We start from the raw sequence: 19,886 nt of genomic DNA, 5'->3' as shown, positions 1-19,886 counted from the left end.
TTTGCTAGCTAATTAATAACCTTTAAGAAGACAAAGAAAGTCAATTTACTGTTATACTTATTTATTATGAAATAATCATCACATTTAAAACTGTGTTTTTGTAGACAGCTCATCTGTTTTAAGGCTCTTTCTTATCTTTGACTAGCAGTTATAAAAATAAAAAAGATAATATTTTGCTTTTTTAGGATCCTTTGGAAATTTTCTTGACAGTTTGTGGTAGTTTGCCTTCTTTCAAATCAAAATTATATCTGTATACCCACATAATTATTAGGAGTTGGAAAAGGTGTTGATAGAAAATTCAATAATGACCGTAGACATTTGTTTATTTGGGTTATATTTTATTTTTCGAATTTCTTCATCATTGCTCACACTTTAATAAATACTACTGTTAGTCACATTGTAGTGATGTGTGGAGTTACACTTATATTGATTGTGATGCTCCTTTTTAAATGTTTTATTATTTTATTTCTTATTATTTGTTAGAGATGTGGTCTTGTTATGTTGCCCAGGCTGGTCTTGAACCCCTGGCCTCAAGCAATCCTCCTGCCTCGGCCTCTCAAAGTGCTAGGATTACAGGTGTGAGTGACCATGCGCAAGCTGATTGTGATGATTCATAAAAATAAATTTCAAGCCTGTAATCCCAGCACTTTGGGAGGCCGAGATGGGCGGATCACGAGGTCAGGAGATCGAGACCATCCTGGCTAACATGGTAAAACCCCGTCTCTACTAAAAAATACAAAAAACTAGCTGGGCGAGGTGGCAGGCGCCTGTAGTCCCAGCTACTCGGGAGGCTGAGGCAGGAGAATGGCGTAAACCCGGGAGGCGGAGCTTGCAGTGAGCTGAGATCCGGCCACTGCACTCCAGCCCGGGCGACAGAGCCAGACTCCGTCTCAAAAAAATAAATAAATAAATAAATAAATTGGAAGGAAAGGAAATGACAAGCTCGAGAAGAATAGGTGTCATATCTGACCTTTACTAAATTAAAGGCAAATATTTAAAATGACTGTTTTTACATTTTTTTATTATAAAACAAGATATATAGAGAAGTAAAGGTGAATACTAGTGATAACTGTTTCTGTTCTTTCAACCAAGCACATTGTTAATTTTCCTCATCCTTGTCTCAGTTTTCCCATAAATAAGGTGCTTTATTCTTAGTTCCATTTTATTTCAAGTACACATTTTCCTCTATTTTAATTCTGTATGTAAAAGGTAAGTCTTTTTTTTATTTTTACTAAATATGGTAATTTACTTCTATATTAGCAGCCATCCTTAATTTTCAACTGTCAGATGAAACACCAGTATGTACATATCATCATATAAAAGCACCTATCCTAGTAATACCATTTTACATAGAATATTTTCACATAATGTGTTCCATGAAAATAATCAGGAGATGGTTCCACACTCCCATTTTATTCCTTTTATAAAATATCTTAATCCAGCAAACATTTTCTGATCATCCACTTGGCAGTAAGTGTTTAAACACAGAGACATGTGTTAAAGTCTCCCACACAAGATGCATGCACCCTGATCCTTCAAGTTATTTTGTTTGTTTTCTTGTTGTGATCATATGTATCATATTCAACATTTTAAATTTATAGTTATTTTAAAGTTTTGTCTTTACGAAACTTATTTATATTGTATTGACATGTCTTATGAAAATAATTCCACTTTGGGATGCCGAAGCAGGCGGATCATGAGGTCAGGAGATCAAGACCATCCTGGCTAACACGGCGAAACCCCGTCTCTACTAAAACTACAAAAAAATTCGCCGGGTGTGGCAGCGGGCGCCTGTAGTCCCAGCTGCTGGGGCAGCTGAGGCAGGAGAATGGCGTGAACCTGGGAGGCGCAGCTTGCAGTGAGCCAAGATCGTGCCACTGCACTGCAGTCTGGGTGACAGAGCAAGACTCTGTTTCAAAAAAAAAAAAAAAGAAAAATAACTAAACTTTCAGTAAATGCACATATTGGGTAACATTTAAATTTATATTAAATTTACTTAATTTAACATTTAAATTTAAAATAACATTTACTTGTCAAGTATTTTTGCCTTTATTTCTGTGTTCTAAATTATGTAACAATGTCATATTAAGACTGGTGATCAAAAATCCTTAAAGGATCCCAAAGTGGTTTTCTGTTCTTTATTCTTCCATGATAGTCTTTATGCTAGTGTTATGCATAAGATTCTCTAAGAAGATTAGAAAAGCCAATTCCATAAAGACAGTGCCTATGTATCATATTTGATGTAATTATCATCTAAAACATAATGCCAACTCAGGCATCATTAGTAAATATTGCATAGAACAGCATTCAGGAAGTGCCTGATTAGAAGACTGTAAAGGAAGCAGAAGATGCAGATATAAGAATGATAAAATGTGAAAATTGATGAAAGACAGGCAGACACTTTTTGAAGATAACTAAGACAGAACAGCTGAGGGATCTATGTCAGGCCATATGGTAGGATCTATGCCAGGCTGTATGGTGCATTTATATCTAACCATCCTACCAGAAGCCGCTGTCCCCTCCCCATTACACAGTATCACTTTTATTTATTCTTCATAGCACCAATTCATAACCAAAAGCAACTGAAGTTGCTTTGTTAATTTTGACTGCTTCACCAGAATATAAGTTTTAGAAAACAGGGATATTGTGTATTTGGTCATTATTTATATGATTTAGAACAATCTTTGATACATATGTAGACACTTAATAAATGACTAATGGAGAAATGTGATAGATAGATAGATAGAATATGCAAACTGAACCTAAGAAATAAACAGAATTAGGTAGATCTATTTTGACAAAAAATTCCTAGAACACAGAATTTGAGCAGATTAAAAAAAGAATACTATAGAAACAAGAAATAAAATTGGAATGTAGAATCATAAAATTCAGTAGAAATATAGGCAGGCTGAATTTAAGTTAGATGGTCACCAAGGAGACCAAAGACATGATTGTGCATATCATTATTTTCATCTTTTTCTGAAAATTTTCTTTTTCTAAGCCTATTTCTTTGTTCACTTTGTTGCTAAGAAAGAATATCTAAAAAATTACAAATGTGTTTTTTTAAAGGTAAAGAATTTAAAAGTATGCGTGATAAAAAATGTTCTTGCCTAGATCAAAATTTTGTTTTCCCCTTTTGTAAGGTGCTTCCTAGATTCTAAAATGTTTTCCTTATGGTTTCTGTATTTAAACCTCTTTCATAAAGGCCACATAAGAAAAGTCATCTCTTAAATCTTTCCCCTACTGCAGCGTTGCATAAAAGTTATGGTTCATGATTTTGCGTGTGTGTTATGTCAGAGTTTAAACTACAACATGAGCTGGACAGTGAACTTTTACTGGGGGGCAAAAGAAAGTTGGTATAATGGATTTGATGTTGCAAGCCCAGAAGGTGTTTAGCACTTATGAAGGACAAATATCTCGATTAGAAGACTGTAAAGGAATGCATGAAAATGCATTCCTTTTAATTAACTCATGAAAATGCTTCTATCTTGTGCCAATATGAACTAAAAGAAGAGACTAAACTGGTTAAAGCTTCCTGATTTTTATAACTTGCCTCTATAGGCCTTCTATTTTTAGGATGAAAAAGTTCTAAGTTTTTAAACAACAGCATCCCTCAGCTTCTCAGGAGTCTCTGTTGTTGCTTCAGTCTTTGAGAATGCATGATGGTCAGCGTGACACGAGTCAAAGTCAAATGCGCTAACCATTGCCTACTTCCGACCCTAGGAACTTCACTCTTCTCCAAATATGGCTTTTCCCTACACCCCTCAAATAAAAATTAGGCCAGTTTTTATCTTCAGACTAGAGGAACAAATAACATTAATATTCTTGGTAATTTCTCAAACTGACACGATTGAAAATTAAGTGGACTTTTCTTGTTCACATATCAGAAATGTTCATGTCTGTTTTTCTCTCTGAACTGCTAGTAGTATATTCCTATGTATGGTGAATTTGAGGAAAAAAAAATCCCTTAATCTGAAAATAAATCTAGTCTCTGAATCATTTTCTGATTGCAGGGTTTCCAGCAGCGTTTGTTGCAGCATGGGCTGTGGCACGGGCAACCCTGGCTGATGCGAGGTGAGTGAAAAGGAAGAGGAAAAGAGAGAACCTCAGATGTTCTCAAGACTCAGGCTTCCTGCTCAGAATCCACACTCGCTACTGTTCTTGATGCCATTGCTCTTTAGGGATGCCACAAAGAAAATTACCTTGATGCAATAGTAGCTTCCAACACATTACCAGCAAGCTGTCTATTCCAGAGGTCATGGAGCAGAAACACTCACAGACTAGATGGAGGTGCCTGACCTCCATAGATTATGAAATAAATTTAAAATGTAGTGTGAGAAGCAAGTGGAAAGAGATGGGTAAGAGAATCCACTTAGGATTTAGTGCAAGCAGGTTGAAGAACCACACTACCTGATTCCTAGCATAGGCAGCATTCATACTTCCTCTCTCTCTCTGCCACATCAGCAGCCTTCATACTTCCACTCTTTCTCTGCCACATCAGCTTTCCCTGCGGACCAGGGATAAGGTGGCAGGAAGGGGAACTACAGACAGAATCTGGTGCCCTGGGCCAGTGACACATACTTACTCCCTCATAGAGATGGAGGGCCAAGTACGGTGGCCACAGTGGTAGCTTCCGAATTAGCCTGCAGAGAAGTTCTGGGTTTTATTTGTGGCCCTTGGGAAAAGGACATGTGGGAAGGAGTTCCATCAATCACTGGCTGATGATGCTCTCAAAAATATTAAGAACTTCCTGTGTATCAGGGATTGTTCATGGCTCTTGTTTATTTAGTATATCATCAATGTTTAGAGCCCAGTTGCCTCACGTATCTTTAGTACCTGTTGCCTCAGGTTGTATCTTTAACACACATGTGGTCTACTAACTCATCTCTTATCTATATTTAATGCAAACTGTGGGTTTCATCCTTCCTATTTTTTTACGTATCTTCTGTAGCTGAATTAAATATTTTAAAATAATAAACATACATTAGAAGTGGAATTTATCTCTGCCTGTGAGTCATTAAGTTCTTCCAGGTAGCATCGGGCTAATTTAATGTATCGTTTTAAAGTACAGGGCAACAATGCTGTAAATCATTTCAAATGTATCATTTTTAGGGATTCATTTTAATGTATCATGGCACACCTAACACATTTAAAGAACCATTTAAGTTTAGGGATTCATTTTAATGTATCATGGCACACCTAACACATTTAAAGAACCATTTAAGTATAAAGGGTACATTTGAATTAAATAGTAAAGAATCCTTTCTTTACATTTTGACAGACCTGAGTTCAAATCTTGATTTAACTGCTTTGCTAGGTTTGGGACCAAGGGACCCAAAACACATGATCTCTTTGTGTATCAGTTTCTCATGTATAAAGCAGAGATAATAATGTATAAATTGCATTAATACATTATTGTGAACACTTAGCTTAGTACCTGGCACTCAATGGGAGTGTGCTGAGAAGGAGCTCAGGTACAGGTGTCTTATAGGCTTGTTCTGCTACTTCTTGGTTCTGGAACAGCAGATGTACAACTTAACCTCTCTGAGCCTCAGTTTTCTCAGCTGTCAAATGCAGTTAAAATGAATACTAGTGTTTACAGGGTTGTAAGAATAAAGGAGATAATGTGTGTTAAATACCTAATGCAAAGTTTGGAATATACTGGTAGTAAGTGCTAAATACTCATTAACAAGTATTATTCTTTTGCTTCATTAATTTGTATTCACAGGTAATGCCTAAAGAATTAAAAAACAGCATTTTTGTATATTGTTATTTCATTAGAAAGCCAAACTCATCCTTCTGTTAATCCTAGCTTATAATATTTTGATTTTTATCCTGTCAAGTCAATGGAACCCTGCTTCTGCTGAAGCTAGAGCTTACAAATTAGGCTGCAGAAAAGATGAGGGGTGGAGGCCTTATAGACCCTCATAGGCCAGATTAGGATGTTTGGTCTTTGTTCAGTGATAATGACAGCAAATTTGCATTTTGTAAAGATAATTACCAGAACATGCTAATTATGTTCTGATGTTGGAGAAAAGTAATAATTAAAACAGTTGCTGGTATTTCTGAGTGCTGACCACATTCCAGGTACTTCATAATTTTGCAAATATTAAGTAAATTAAAACTCATTATCAACTCTATGAAACTGAGGTCAGAGAAGTTGTGCCCAAGGTTGCACAGCCATGAATGATAGAAAAGGACTTTGATCTCAGACATTCAGGCTCTAGAGGCATTCAGAAAATACTTACAGGCAGATAAGATGTTTCTATTGAGATAAGTGGAATTTTTATTATATGTGGAGGAGTAGAGTTGAAGAGGGATTCTTTTTATAATATCACTGATAGCTTCTCACTCTTCAGTTGATTTAACACGTCTGGTAACCAAGAGTGCACAGTGGAAAATGTCCAGAGTACACTAGACAATTTTTCTCTTATCTTTACTATGTCTAGACTTTTGTCTTTTTACCTCAGAGAAGTAAAACTTCTAGTTCTTTCTGTTCTGTAAATCAGAAATAGGTTATCACCTACCATGGACTTTTCAACAATTCCCATTTTTTGTTGTTGACATATGAGCTCATTTGTATGGCATGTATATATGCAGTGTTGTCTCCTGGCATACGTTTTTCTCATTCACATGATAAAATTAAATATATCTGCATTTCACATATTAAGTGATAAAATTAAATATATCTGCATTTCATGGTGAAAACCGTAACTACAAATGTTCTACCTTGTTAGTGTGTTTGAAATCTACTATTCTACCATATAAATCTTCCTTATCATATTCCTGCAGCATTTAGTATACATATTATATAATTATTCCTTTCTTATCTACCATCTTATTTCTCTTAATGTGCAAGTGTAACTGTCTCATTTTTCCAACAAACCATGAATTCCAAATGGGCATAAATGAAATTCCCTGTTTGACAGTAGATAACTCTTCAATGCATGCTGATCAATTCTTCTAGATTCAGCTGACCATTTTTTCTCTCTTTGCTCAGTATCTATTAAGCAATGATAAAGTTTGAGTCAATGCAAGTTGTGAGTTATAAGGAGATGTGGTTTTTCTTCCATTCAGAACTTGCAGCAGTTATTCTCAGCGTCAGTCTTCCATCTGTAAGATGAAAATAATATTCTTGGCCATGACTAATGCTGTGAGTTAGCAGGGGACAGATCTGAGAATTAAATGGGAGGCCATTATGAAAGGGCTTTGTAAACTCCAAATTTTAGACAAACCGTAAATGTTACCTTCATTGTGGGTAAAGAACCAGTAACTTTTAAGGCCTGATCATCATATATAAATAGAAAAAATCTTGACCGCTCATCTCCTATCATTCCTTATAAGTATCTGATAGCTTGTAAATCACCCTTTGCTTCTGTCTGACTCATGTGCCTCCATGGCCGACTGCAGGGAGGCTGCCTGGTAAAGGCTTTCAGTTGTCTCAGATGGACTTTGACCAGAGTCCCCTAGTTGTCTGTGTTTGTCTTGAGGGGCTATATGATGAATGAACATGAAAACATTCATCTTTTGGGTATTATTTCTATTTTAAATAATGATGAGTCAAAGAAAGAAAAGGAAAAAGTAGAAAAGCATCTGGGTACCTGCACTTTGCTCTCATGGTCAAGCTTATTGCTATGGACTGAATTATGTCTCCCAAAATTCACATGTTAAAGCCCTAACCCCCAATGTGACTGTATTTGGAGATAGGGTCTATAAGGACCTAATTAGGGTTAAGGAGGTCATGAGAGTGGGGCCCTGATATGAAAGGATTAGTGTCCTTATAAGAAGAGATGCCAGAGAGGCTGGCTCTCCCTCTCTCTCTGTGCACACCAAGAAGAGGTCATGTGAGCACACAGCAAAATGGAGGCTACTCACAAGCCAAGAAGACAGGTCTCACCGGAAATGGACCATGCTGGCACCCTGATCTTGAACTTCTAGTCTCCAGACTGAGAAAATAAACGTCTGTTGTTTAAGCCACTGAGCCTGTGGTATTTTGCTATGGCACCAGCCTGTGGTGTTTTGCTATCACATGTCAAGCAGATTAACACACTTATGATAAAGAAAAGGTAATTTAAAGAGAGGCAGTTTTAACCTATATATGCAGTAATGCCAAGAATTCTTTCATGTTAATAGAGAACAATTTAATATCCATAGATTGTGTACGCTTTGTGATAGCAGTTCCCTTTTTGTTATCTCCTGGGAACTTTATTTAAGCCAATATATTGTTTTGAGTTACTAGATATTTCCTTCAGGAATTATTTTGTCTGCTATACACTGAAAAAAAAATATCACATGCTGTGAATACCTAAACTCTATAAAGAACCTGTCACTCACTGTTTCTGAAAATTGGAACTGTACAGAGTCATTGTCTTTAGGAGCAGCCTTCCTCCTACTTGCTTCAAAGCTCCCCATTCATCAGCTTCCCTCAGTTCTAAAACTTGTTGGCTTTGGATTTTTCCTTGCTTTGATCCCTTTATGCTATTTGAATTTGTTAACAATTGAGGGTTGATGTTATCTACATTGACATCATTATTGCTATATATACACGGTGAGATTGGAAATCACAGAGAAAACTTGCAACAGCTGCTATTTGATTTACATGGGAGGGAGGTGGCATCAGTAAAAAGGTACTAATTAATGCTATCATGATCATATTCTGAGATGTGTAACTGTATGACCTAGATACAGAATTTCAGAGATGATAGGACCGAAGGCATTTTCTGGTTCAATCCTCCTGTATTAGGGATAAGTAAAATGTGATCCAGAGACATCAGGACACATTCTCAAAGCTTACAGCTAGACTGAAGCAGAATTTTGACTCATTCATTCAATTAGTTACATCATGTGACCACCGTGCAAAATATTTCACTTTCTTCCTAACTTACTCAGAATAAAATCGTGAATTTTACAGTGCCCAAATCTGGGATAATTGGATGAAGGGTCATTTTATATTTAATTTTGCCTATAAACATAAGCTATGTTACTACTTACCTGAGAAGATTTCAAAATTACCTGATTCAACTTCACATAAAATTCAGCTTTTCTATAGATGAAGTTTTTGTGGGTTTTCCTGGGTGTTATCTGACCTATATAGTGCCATGTGACAACATTCGCGGGAGAGAACAGAAGTTAAATATCTTCAAAGGATGGATGGGGTTCATATTCATGTCTTACATTTGAAACTCACTGTTTTCTAATCTGGCCTTTCGAAGTGAAACCTCTGATTTTCTCTGCATCTTGGCCATTTGGAGATAAGCATATCAGACCCAGTTTTAAACGATACCTTAAACTCTATTGATATACAAAAGAAGTCTCTTTTAGATCTAAAATTCTATTAGGTGTTATTTGGGCTGGGTGTGGTGGCTCATGCCTGTAATCCCAGTGCTTTGGGAGGCCAAAGCGGGCTGATCTCTTGAGACCAGGGGTTCAAGATCAGCAAGGCCAACATGGTAAAACTCCATCTCTACTAAAAATGCAAAAAAAAAAAATTCGCTGGGCGTGGTGGTGCATGCCTGTAATTCCAAATACTTGGGAGGTTGAGGCAGGAGAATCACTTGAACTGGGGAAGCAGAGGCTACAGTGAGGCGAGATCATGCCACTGCACTCCAGCCTGGGCGACAGAGGGAGACTCTGTCCCAAAAAAAAAAAAAAAGGGTGTTATTTTACTAAGGTCAGCTAAGATAATCAAGTAGGTTGGGCAAATTAAATTAAACGGTGAGCAATTTTGTTCTCTTTCTTTTTACTTACAAAAGCAAAAACACATTACAAGATAATCTTATTATCTTCTCTTTGCTTCATTCAAAGGAGATAAGAGATGCCAGTGAGAGGAGAAACCCATAACTTCTTTACTTCTTTGCTATATTTTTGTTTCACCATCCAGCAGCAAAGGTGGGGGCTGGAAAGGACCAAGAAGCCGTCTGACATTTCTAGAACATCTGCACAGGCTTTTGGGGTCAACTTCTCTCACTTCTTCTACTCTTACTGATTGTATAAGTTGTGGAGAGAAGGTAGTACTCAGCCAATTCAATTCTCTGGATCCCTTGGGCAGAACAACCCACCTGTTTTCAACCCTGACTGTAGGAAGTCCTACTTTCTAGTCAGACCTTTGTATCTCTTGCTTCACCATCCAGAACTGCATTTCCTGGAAGGTTAAAGTTTATTATTAAAAATTTGAACAGAGAGTAGTTTCTGGGACATGTTAACAAAGACAATGTGAGTGGGAACATTGAAGAATTAACTAAAAACAAGCATTAATAGCATTTTCTTTAAAAGGTTTGAAATCTCAGCTTCCTTTCTTATATCACAGGGCAAATTTGAAACTTTGACACTGAAAAGCATCAAAGAGAAGTGTTTTATGTTTTTAGAGGTAGCTGGTTTTGACCTACTTCCAAATGCAAGCATTTTATAGAGCCTGTATTGCATAATTGAATCCCAATGTGTTAGGAGACACCATGATGAAATACCATTAAAGCAAAGAAAGAAGACTGTGAAGATATTACCAAATGTCAAAAACTGAAAAGAAAATTTATGGAATCTGAAAACCTTGTAGCTTAGATCTTGGCTAAGTGAATCAATGTTCAATTTACAGTCACATGATATATGCCACCTTCCTTATGGTAGAAAGCTTTTTTAGGGTAGTGTGATTCTGCATAACTCAGTAACATTGTCTTTTATCTTTCTTGTCTGGCTAAATAATGTGAAAAACAGATACATGTAAATAATGCCAGAAAATGTTCAATAATATGCAAATGTAACATTTTTGTTCTTAAATTTCCATGTTATTCAAACTTCAGGTCCATTGAATATGCGCATTTCAGTTTGGCTGAACCAGAATTACATTTTAGTGTAGGGTTCCGGTTGATTTGGCTGTGGTATATTCTCCCAGTGGAGTGCAGAGCTACTGAGCTCAACTGGTATGGATATGCAAAGAAATAAAAAATACAGTTGTAAAAGGAAAAAGCAAATTGCAGAATAGTGCATACATGACATTTTTGTATGACAGAGGAAGGTAAGAATATATATAACCTTTGTATTTGTTTGCATATGCATGAAGAAGCATTGGAAGCATACACAATAAGGTAATAGAAGATGTTATCTGTAAGGAGGCAGACAGGAATGTGGGGAGAACTGAGACATCTCAATAGCTGTCTTTTTATATAGTTTGACTTTAAAAATGAGAACATATTCCTATATGTAAAAGTTAAACTTTAAAAAAATGTAGTTCTTAGTGTGTATTGAAAATGTTTTACCCTTAAGGAATAGTCAAGATGGTATTTTATTATCTATAACTTGCTCATTAATAAAAAAGTAACTTCGTTATGTTTATTATCTAGAATTTAAAAATTATCATTGTATCCCACAAATTTCTTTTTATTATTTATCATTGCCACAATCAATACTGGGTTTTGTGAAAAGAGAAAGAAACTTAAGACTTTTATTTATGTGTCTTTAGTTTAAAAAGACTGTTTCAAGTGCTATATTGAAGTGCCAAGTGGTGCTAGTTTCTTATCATTTCTGTGCTATTTATTCTAGTGTAAGATCTTTACTAGTACAAACCAGATTGGGAGATTGGGTGAGCATGAGTAAAACTTAATTTGAATTCAGCTGATGTCAATTCAATCCAATAGATATTTATTGACTACCTACATACTGTTCTAGGACTTGCAATACATCAGAACACAAAAACAACAGTGATCTCTGCCCATGTAGAACTTAAACTCAAGTTAGGGTGGAAGGGAAGCACCAAATATAAAAAATAGGCAAATTATATAATTTTTAAGTTAAATACTGTTAAAAACAAACTTTTTAAAATTAAGATAAGGTCATGGATCTTATACAAATAGAAAATGAACACCTGTCAAAGATTTTTTTTTTAACTTTTATTTTAGGTTTGGGGGTACATGTGAAGGTTTGTTTCATAAATAAACGTGTCACAGAGGTTTGTTGCACATAATATTATATCACCCAGTTATTAAGCCCAGTACCCAATAGTTATCTTTTCTGCTCTTCCCCCTCCTCCTACCCTCCCCCATCAAGTAGACCCCAGTGTCTGTTGCTTCCTTCTTTGTCTTCACAAATTCTTATCATTTAGCTTCCACTTACAAGTGAGAACATGTGGTATTTGGTTTTCTGTTCCTGTGTTAGTTTGCTGAGGATGATAGCCTCCAGCTCCATCCATGTTCCTGCAAAAGACATGATCCTGTTTTTTTGTGTGGATGTATAATATTCCATGGTATACACGTACCACATTTTCTTTATCCAGTCTATCACTGATGGGCATTGAGATTGATTCCATGTCTTTGCTATTGTGAACAGTACTGCAATGAACATTTGCAAACATGTGTCTTTATGGTAGAATGCTTTATATTCCTCTGGGTATATGCCCAGTAATGGGATTGCTGGGTTGAATGGTAGCTCTTCTTTTAGCTCTTTGAGGAATCTCCATACTGCTTTCCACAGGAGTTGAACTAATTTACACTCCCACCAACAGTGTATAAGGGTTCCCTTTCTCCGTAACCTCACCAGCACGTGTTATTTCTTGAGTTTTTAATAATAGCCATTCTAACTGGTGTGAGATGATATCTATCTCATTGTGGGTTTGAGTTGCGGGGGTAGCTAATAATATGAAAATCAATACCTGCCACGTTTTTTTTCCCCGCCCTGCTGGCTTGGGTGTTTTACGATAAGATTTCTTTGTCTATTTGTTTCTTAATTGGAAGTGTGGGGCTGGAGTTTTTGGTAAAACTTAAAATTCTACTTAATTCTTACTACCTATTTGCTTTGCCAATTTATTCATGACAGTTTTTTTTTCAATGTCGCAGGTGCTGGGAACTTAGTGCTGGAGACATCAAGTGGATTTATCAGGCACCAATCTTAGCAGCTATTGGGGTAAGTTTAAAAGTTTGTATAGTTAAAAAAGAGATGGATAATTAACCTGCTGCTAAAACCCAGAGAAAGTGTGTCTGTCACTGCATTCTACAATAGATTTGAGAAACTCACATGTACAGCAACATCTGTTGGGAGTGTCTGGGACAGAGATCAGACCCTTATTGTGACTGACACTGAGACCCATGAAAGCCTTCCTTTAATCAGCTAGCACTTGGGTCAATTCTGAGACTTCAAAATATCTGTGAGCATTTATATGTTTAGGGAGTTGGAAGGCCCTACGTCTCCTTTTCACCTATTATATTATTTTACCACTTTAACATTCTGACCACCTGGTAGTAGGTCAGTGTGGCAGGGAGGGAAAGATGGAATAGCAGGAAAGCAGAGAAATTACTGAGATAGAAGAATGGTAATATGATGTATAAACTATTCCCTAAAGCTTTTATTTGGCACACTTCCCCCAAGGAGTTAAGTACATCCTATACCAGGAAATATCTCACATAATTCTATCTAATAGATATTAGATAGAAAACTAAAATTGAAAGTAATGGCAAAAAACACAATTACTTTTTCACTAACCTGATAGTAGGGAGAAAGACCACAATGCATTTTGCACTGAACCTTGTCTGCCTATATTTCCAATGCACATTGCGTCTGTGTTGCAAAGGAAAACAAAATCACACACTTCTTCACATCTAATAAAACTTATCAAAATGTTTACTCTTGATCTTCTTTGAAGACTTTAAAGTGTCAGTTTCTTTTGGTTTGTTAAAGAAATTATACCACCTTGTGTTCATGTAGGTAATACATATTACAAGCATTTTTAAAAAACAATTACTATCCTGATAATAAATGTTAAAGTAGAAAACAATGTAGCAACCTGATTATTAACTAATTTTGATGTTTTTCTTTGTTTTCCAGTTTCATATTCCTCTTTTTTTCTTTTGGACAATGTGTCACCCACTTTGTCAGAAGGGCAGCTATTAATGTAGTTGAGGTATTGTAGCCTCATCCAAAGAATCAGATAAAAGCTTATTTACCTCATAGGAAAAATGTGTAAAGAAAATAGGAGAGATCAAAAGGAATCTTCAGTTTAGAAGTCCATTGAAATAAATGTTTAGAGAGGGAAATAAAATACAGAACACTTTTAGAGAAGCTATTTTGTGTCCTTGCTAAACCATCCTATTAATAAATTGGTCCCAATTCCATATATCCTAGGAGAAGCTCAAAAATGGATTATGGATGAATGAATGGCTTGAATGTGTAAACACCTGTAATTTTAATTTTTTATGTAAATGAAATGCTACTATATTAATCCAGTGATAAATAATCCTAGATCTGTCACTATATCCCTGAGAGACATCAGTGAACTTAAAGATAAAAATTAACTGCTCAGATTTCCCTTTCATTCATTGGTATTTAATCCTTATTTGTACTTTCAAGGCTTTTATTTTCCTCCTTTCTAGTTCATCTTCTGTGTGTTTGCTTCTCCATATCTTACTATTATCTTTTTAAGGGAACAATCTATATCTTATTTTCTTTCTTTGCCTTCAGTGTCTTGTACTGAGACTTACCAATAAGGGTTAATTAATGCTCTCAAATTTACCCACATTTTAATATAATGATTATATAATGATTAAGTTTGATTTTACATTTGATGAAAATGAAGGACCTATTGAATTCCAGGAGATCCTTGTAAAATTATCAGGAACTGAAGCAAAGGACAGTTGGAGAAAAGGAAATCTTAGGGCATTTTCTGTGGAAATGACTGATTTTTATCCAAAGCTTTATAGTTTGTTTACAGATCTAAGTCACTCACATCATCAACATGGATGAAAAATTTATTTTCTGAGGTTTGTAACTTGTAATGTGAAACAGTAAAGCTAGGTGATTAAAGGGTTTCTGAAGATTCGCCTTTGGAGGAGAAATAGAAGTGATGGCACACTCAATAAACTTTGAAGAAAATTAATGTGGAAGGCCATTTTCCTCTTCTTGAGTTAAAATTATGACAGTTCTAAGCTACGAATTCTGAAGTACTTTTCCTATATTATGAAGTTCATTTAATCTCAAAAATCACAGCTGATACTCAAGAATATCTTTCTGTTCACTAAGAGTTACCTTTTTGTTTCATTATTATAGTTTAGTGTTATCATAATTCCCTTGAAGGTTCTTAACTTACAATCTACTAGTGTATCTGAAAGTTTTCATAAAATGTCAAGAATTGGATTTGAAATAAATAATTTACTTATTTTGATCAATAATTCAGAGAAGGCTGAGTTATGAAAGAGTAAAACTAAAAAAGCAAGTGGAAAACTAAAGGAAAGAAAAAACAGAATTATAAAGAAAAACTCCAAGGGATACTTTTCAATTCAAAAGAGGGGAATACCTCAAGAAACAAGAAGATACACCTCAAGAATACAGAGTTCCTAGGAGAGAGATTTGGCCCTCCTGGGAATAAGAATATGGAAGGCTTGTGTGGATAATTCTGTGATGTATAACACCAGGTAGTTAGATTGCCAGTGGCACTGGTTCAGAGCATCAGCTTGAAGCACACACAGAAATCCTGGAAATCCAGGAGTTTAGATTATACATAGTGAACCCAAGTTGATATGTTTTAAAACCTGGATTCCAAGGACAGTGATTATTTCACTTAGAATGCCAAAGACTAGAGCTCTGTAAGCATGATTGACATTCAGGAAAAAGAATAATTTAATATCTGCATTGGAAGTAAATAATAAACACAAAATCTTGAGCTAAGGTGGTAGTGATTAATGGGGTAAATGTATTCACTGCAGGCTGGCAAGTGGTACGAGAGCATTCCAATGGCCTGTGCCAAGGTTGAGTGTGGCTGTGGAATAATATCAGGAGCTGAGGCTGCAAAGGAGGCCGGGCCAGACTCTGAAGGGGCTTCTAAGCCTCACTAAAGAATTGACACGTAATCCTGCAGGGGTGACAACCAAAGGTTTAGACATTGGAAAGTGAAGGAATCAGGTTTTTCATTTGGAAAGATCTCAGGGCTTCGTTGAAGCTGGCAGTGGGGAAACCACTGTGGGTGTCTGCTGGGTGGGGGTTTAAGCCACAGTGATATGAAGTAGAAAGGACATAGGTCTGAGAGAGTTAGGGCGTGAAATTCTGAGCACTGTCCCTTCACACTTGGCATACACATTTTCCTCATTTCCATGACCTGGTCCCTTCTTCCTCCCCCATCTCATGTCGCCTCATCTTCTCCCTCCCTCTGCCTCAGCTCCGCACAATGGCTTTCTTTAGTTCCCTGAACGTGCTGCACTGTTCCCACCTGCGCTGTTCTGTATGCCTGCCATACTGTTCCCCCTGCTTGTGCATTCTTCCTTCACGTCCCAGCTTACGGACAACCTCTTCAGACAGTCCTTTTCTGACCACTTGACAGTGTCACAGTGGTTACAGCATAGGCTCTGGGCAAGACTGCCTTTGTTAGAATCTCAGGTTTGCTCTTTTGTCGAGTGTGCAGGCTGAAATTTTATGGTACAGGCTGGTCTTGGGCAAGTTATTTAAACTCACAATTCCCTTTTGGCATCTATAAGATGGGAATAATAGTGTAGATTACAAGAGTTAATCATTGGGCTGCATTCGGAACAGTGGCTGGCACATAGCGCTATAAGCATTAGCTATTATCATTTTTACTTTTCACGTGTTAATAACTTGCCCACACTCCAGGTAGATTTCTCCTACTCCCTGCAGCACATTAACTTAAAAAAAAGTCTCCATAAAGTCATAAAAATAATGTTGATTTCTGGACAGCAATAAGGCTAACACATTGTATCTTGTACATCAGTAATTGGCTGTTCAGACGTGAGGGGACCCCCAGGGATGATCTGGTTTCCCAGGCTCCACGGTCCCCTAGGATGATACCATGATTGCTTCTCTGTTTGTGCATAGGCACTTCTGATTGCAGAATATCCGCTCTCCTTGTATCCCATAAAACCTGGCAAACCATCGGTGTGACTATTTTTTAAAAGGCTGTAACGTTGTCTACCCAAAATGGTATAATTGTTAACTCTTTTTGGTAGGAGTAGAGCTTATTTTTACCCTTTTGTTAAACATTTTAGTATTTTCCATTTTAGGGGCATCGGAAGGCTCTACTTTATAATCGAGAAATCGACATTTACATTTTGAAAAAGTTATTAAGCTCTCACTTTTGTAATTTTCCAGGTAAACCATTCCATGATTCACCTTCTATTCAAACACAATAAAACACGAGGTGAGAAAAGTATACATAATGTTATTTTCACTTTCGCTTTCTTGCTTCCTATGTGAGTTCCTGTTATTAAATGCAATAAATACTTAATTAAAAATAAACTTCTTCCTAAGTACATTCTATGATCTTCCCTGTGACTTGCTGGCAAACCAGGCAGACAGTAAGTTAGCACTACCATGGTGAACCTGGTGGGCACCCGAGCTCTCTTCTCTCCAGGTCTGCGTGAAGATGTAAAGACGGGGAAAGCTCTGCCACACCAGCGCATGATTTGTCTGTCCAGCCCGTTTGAGATGCACATGGATACAGTATGAAGGACCAAGGAGGTCTGCCCTTTCTTGGGAGTGACGCCAAATGTGTCACAGTAGTTACAGCATAGACTCTGGGCCAGGCTGTCTTTGTTAGCATCCCAGGCCTGCCCTTCTGTCGAGTGTGCAGGCTGAAATTTTTCTGGGCAGGCTAGGCTTGGGCAAGTTTTAAAAACTCAGGGTCCACTTTTGCCATCTATGAAATGGGAATAGACTGGGCGTGGTGGCTCATGCCTGTAATCCCAGTGCTTTGGTAGGCATAGGCAGGAGGCTTGCTTGAGGCCAGGAGTTCAAGACCAGCCTGGGCAACAAAGCAAAACCCTGAATTCTTTTTCCCATAATTACTACGCCTACTCACATTCATACTAACAGGGTACACATTTTTTTTTTTTTCTCTCCGCATCCTAGCTAATGTTTATCTTTTGTCTTTTTGAACTATCAATGGCCATTAAGCCATTCTTTGTTTGTTTGTTTGAGACAGGATCTCACTCTATCACCCAGGCTGGAGTGCAGTGGTGCAATCACGGCTCGCTGCATCCTTGATCTCTTGGGCTCAAGCGGTCCTCCTGCCTCAGCCTCCTGAGTAACTAGGACTCATGGCATGAGTCCTAGGTGGCATGTGCCACCATGCCTGGCTAATTTTTGTATTTTGATAGAGATGTGATTTTGACATGTTGCCTAGGCTGGTCTCAAACTCCTGGGCTCAAACAATCCACTCGCCTCCACCTCCCATAGTGCTGGGATTACAGGTGGGAGCCACCATGCCCAGCCCCATTAAGCCATTCTAACAGGTATGAGGTGATAGCTTGTGATTTTGATTTGGATTTCCCTGATAATTAGCGATGATGATCACCTTTTCACATACTTGTTGGCTATTTGTAAGTCTTTTTTTTTTTTTTTGAGATGGAGTCTCACTCTGTCGCCCAGGCTGGAGTGCAGTGGTGCGATCTCAACTCACTGCAACCTCTGCCTCCTGGGTTCAAGCGGTTCTCCTGTCTCAGACTCCCGAGTAGCTGAGATTACAGGCACGTGCCACCATGCCCAGCTAATTTTTGTGTTTTTAGTAGAGACGGGATTTTGCCACATTGGCCAGGCTGATCTCAAACTCCTAACCTCAGTGATCCACCTGCCTCGGCCTCCTGAAGTGCTGGAATTACAGGCATGAGCCACCGCAGGGCCAACTCCTCTTCTTTTTAAAAATAGTTTAATGCATTTTGGTAGTAAACTGACAGGAACAGCACAAAACAACATTAAAAACATGTACTTGCATGTAGAATTATTCAGAAAAATATAGTGAATGGATGGAATTTACTGTATGATAAAAGTGCTACTAACACCAGTTAGTTGCTGTCAAGAATTTTGTTTTTTTAAAAATCCAAATGCTGGCATTGTTCAGAAAAATTTAACAGCTATTTATAACTGCTATAAAGGTGAACTGCTGAAACTTGTTCAGCTGAAACATTTGGTGTGCATTAATACTTTGTTTCCATGCATTTATATTACAAATTCACACAAAAATGAAAATGGAGAAACTGCCAATACCTGGTTTCTGTTCCCTATTTTTTCACTCACTGTCATTTACTTAGGGCCTTTTGACTCCATGGGGTGGCGGCAGGAGGAATCTGATGCTCAGAAATACCAATAAGAGGAAGAAGAGCTTTTTATTTTTTTCTTTGAGAATGGAATGTTTCACATCTTAGTGGATTGTCAAGCAAGTTCTCCATGAATGCAGCATGGATGTCTTTTGGCATCATTGTTACACATTTGGCCTGGATTGCACACGGCTCGGTGTCTCCAGAAAGGCCATTATGATAGATCTCATTTGTTTCCCGCAAAGCACCAATAGCTGTACTCTGGATGTGCTGCTCTGTTTTGAAGTCCTTAGCAGTTTCTTGCACCAGACGCTAGGAGGAAAGTTTATGGATTAGGCTTTCAGTGGATTTCTGGTAACATCTGATTTCACCAAGTGCCTTGGTATCCAGGTTGTTACCGGTGAAGTTTCATCACCCATCCAGTAGGTGGCACACTGGCCTTTGTAGTTTTTTTGTAGGTTGTTTTGAGGGCAATCTGTATGGCATAGAGACCTCCTAACTCACCCTACTTCTCCTTCAGCTAGGGCTTGGTGAGCTAGAGCTGTATGTCTTTTTTTGAGAAACGTCTATTCAGCTCCTTTGCCCATTTTTAAATTGGGTTGTTTCTTGGTATTCAGTTGTCTGAGTTCCTATATCATTTGGATATTAGTCCCTTATTTAATAGATTAATTTTTACTGAACACATTCAATACATAAATATTGCAGATATTTTCTACCATTTGACAGGTTGCCTTTTCGCTCTATTGATTGTTTCCTTTGCTGTGCAGAGGCATTTTAGTTTAATGTAATCCTGCTTGTTCATTTTTGTTTCTCTTGCCTGTGCTTTTGGTACTTATTTCTAAGTATTGTATTCTTTTTTGTTGTTATTGT

At 37.3% G+C, this 19,886-nt stretch overlaps 1 protein-coding gene across 1 annotated transcript in view; it reads left to right on the top strand.

Moving 5' to 3' along the window:
• PTH2R (parathyroid hormone 2 receptor) overlaps window positions 1-15,809 on the top strand; it is a 59,052-nt gene extending 43,243 nt beyond the window's left edge. The window contains exons 8-10 of the mRNA XM_011949994.1: window positions 4,014-4,074; window positions 12,822-12,888; window positions 15,681-15,809. Of these exons, the coding sequence (XP_011805384.1) occupies window positions 4,014-4,074; window positions 12,822-12,888; window positions 15,681-15,809 (257 nt within the window). The remainder of the gene's footprint in view (window positions 1-4,013; window positions 4,075-12,821; window positions 12,889-15,680) is intronic.
• The last annotated feature ends 4,077 nt before the right edge of the window (window positions 15,810-19,886 follow it).

Source organism: Colobus angolensis, unplaced genomic scaffold (genome assembly GCF_000951035.1).
Source record: "Colobus angolensis palliatus isolate OR3802 unplaced genomic scaffold, Cang.pa_1.0 Scaffold30, whole genome shotgun sequence".
Taxonomy (NCBI): Eukaryota; Metazoa; Chordata; class Mammalia; order Primates; family Cercopithecidae; genus Colobus; species Colobus angolensis.
Note: the sequence above shows the minus strand (reverse complement) of the source record. Positions and strands in the feature narration are given on the sequence as shown.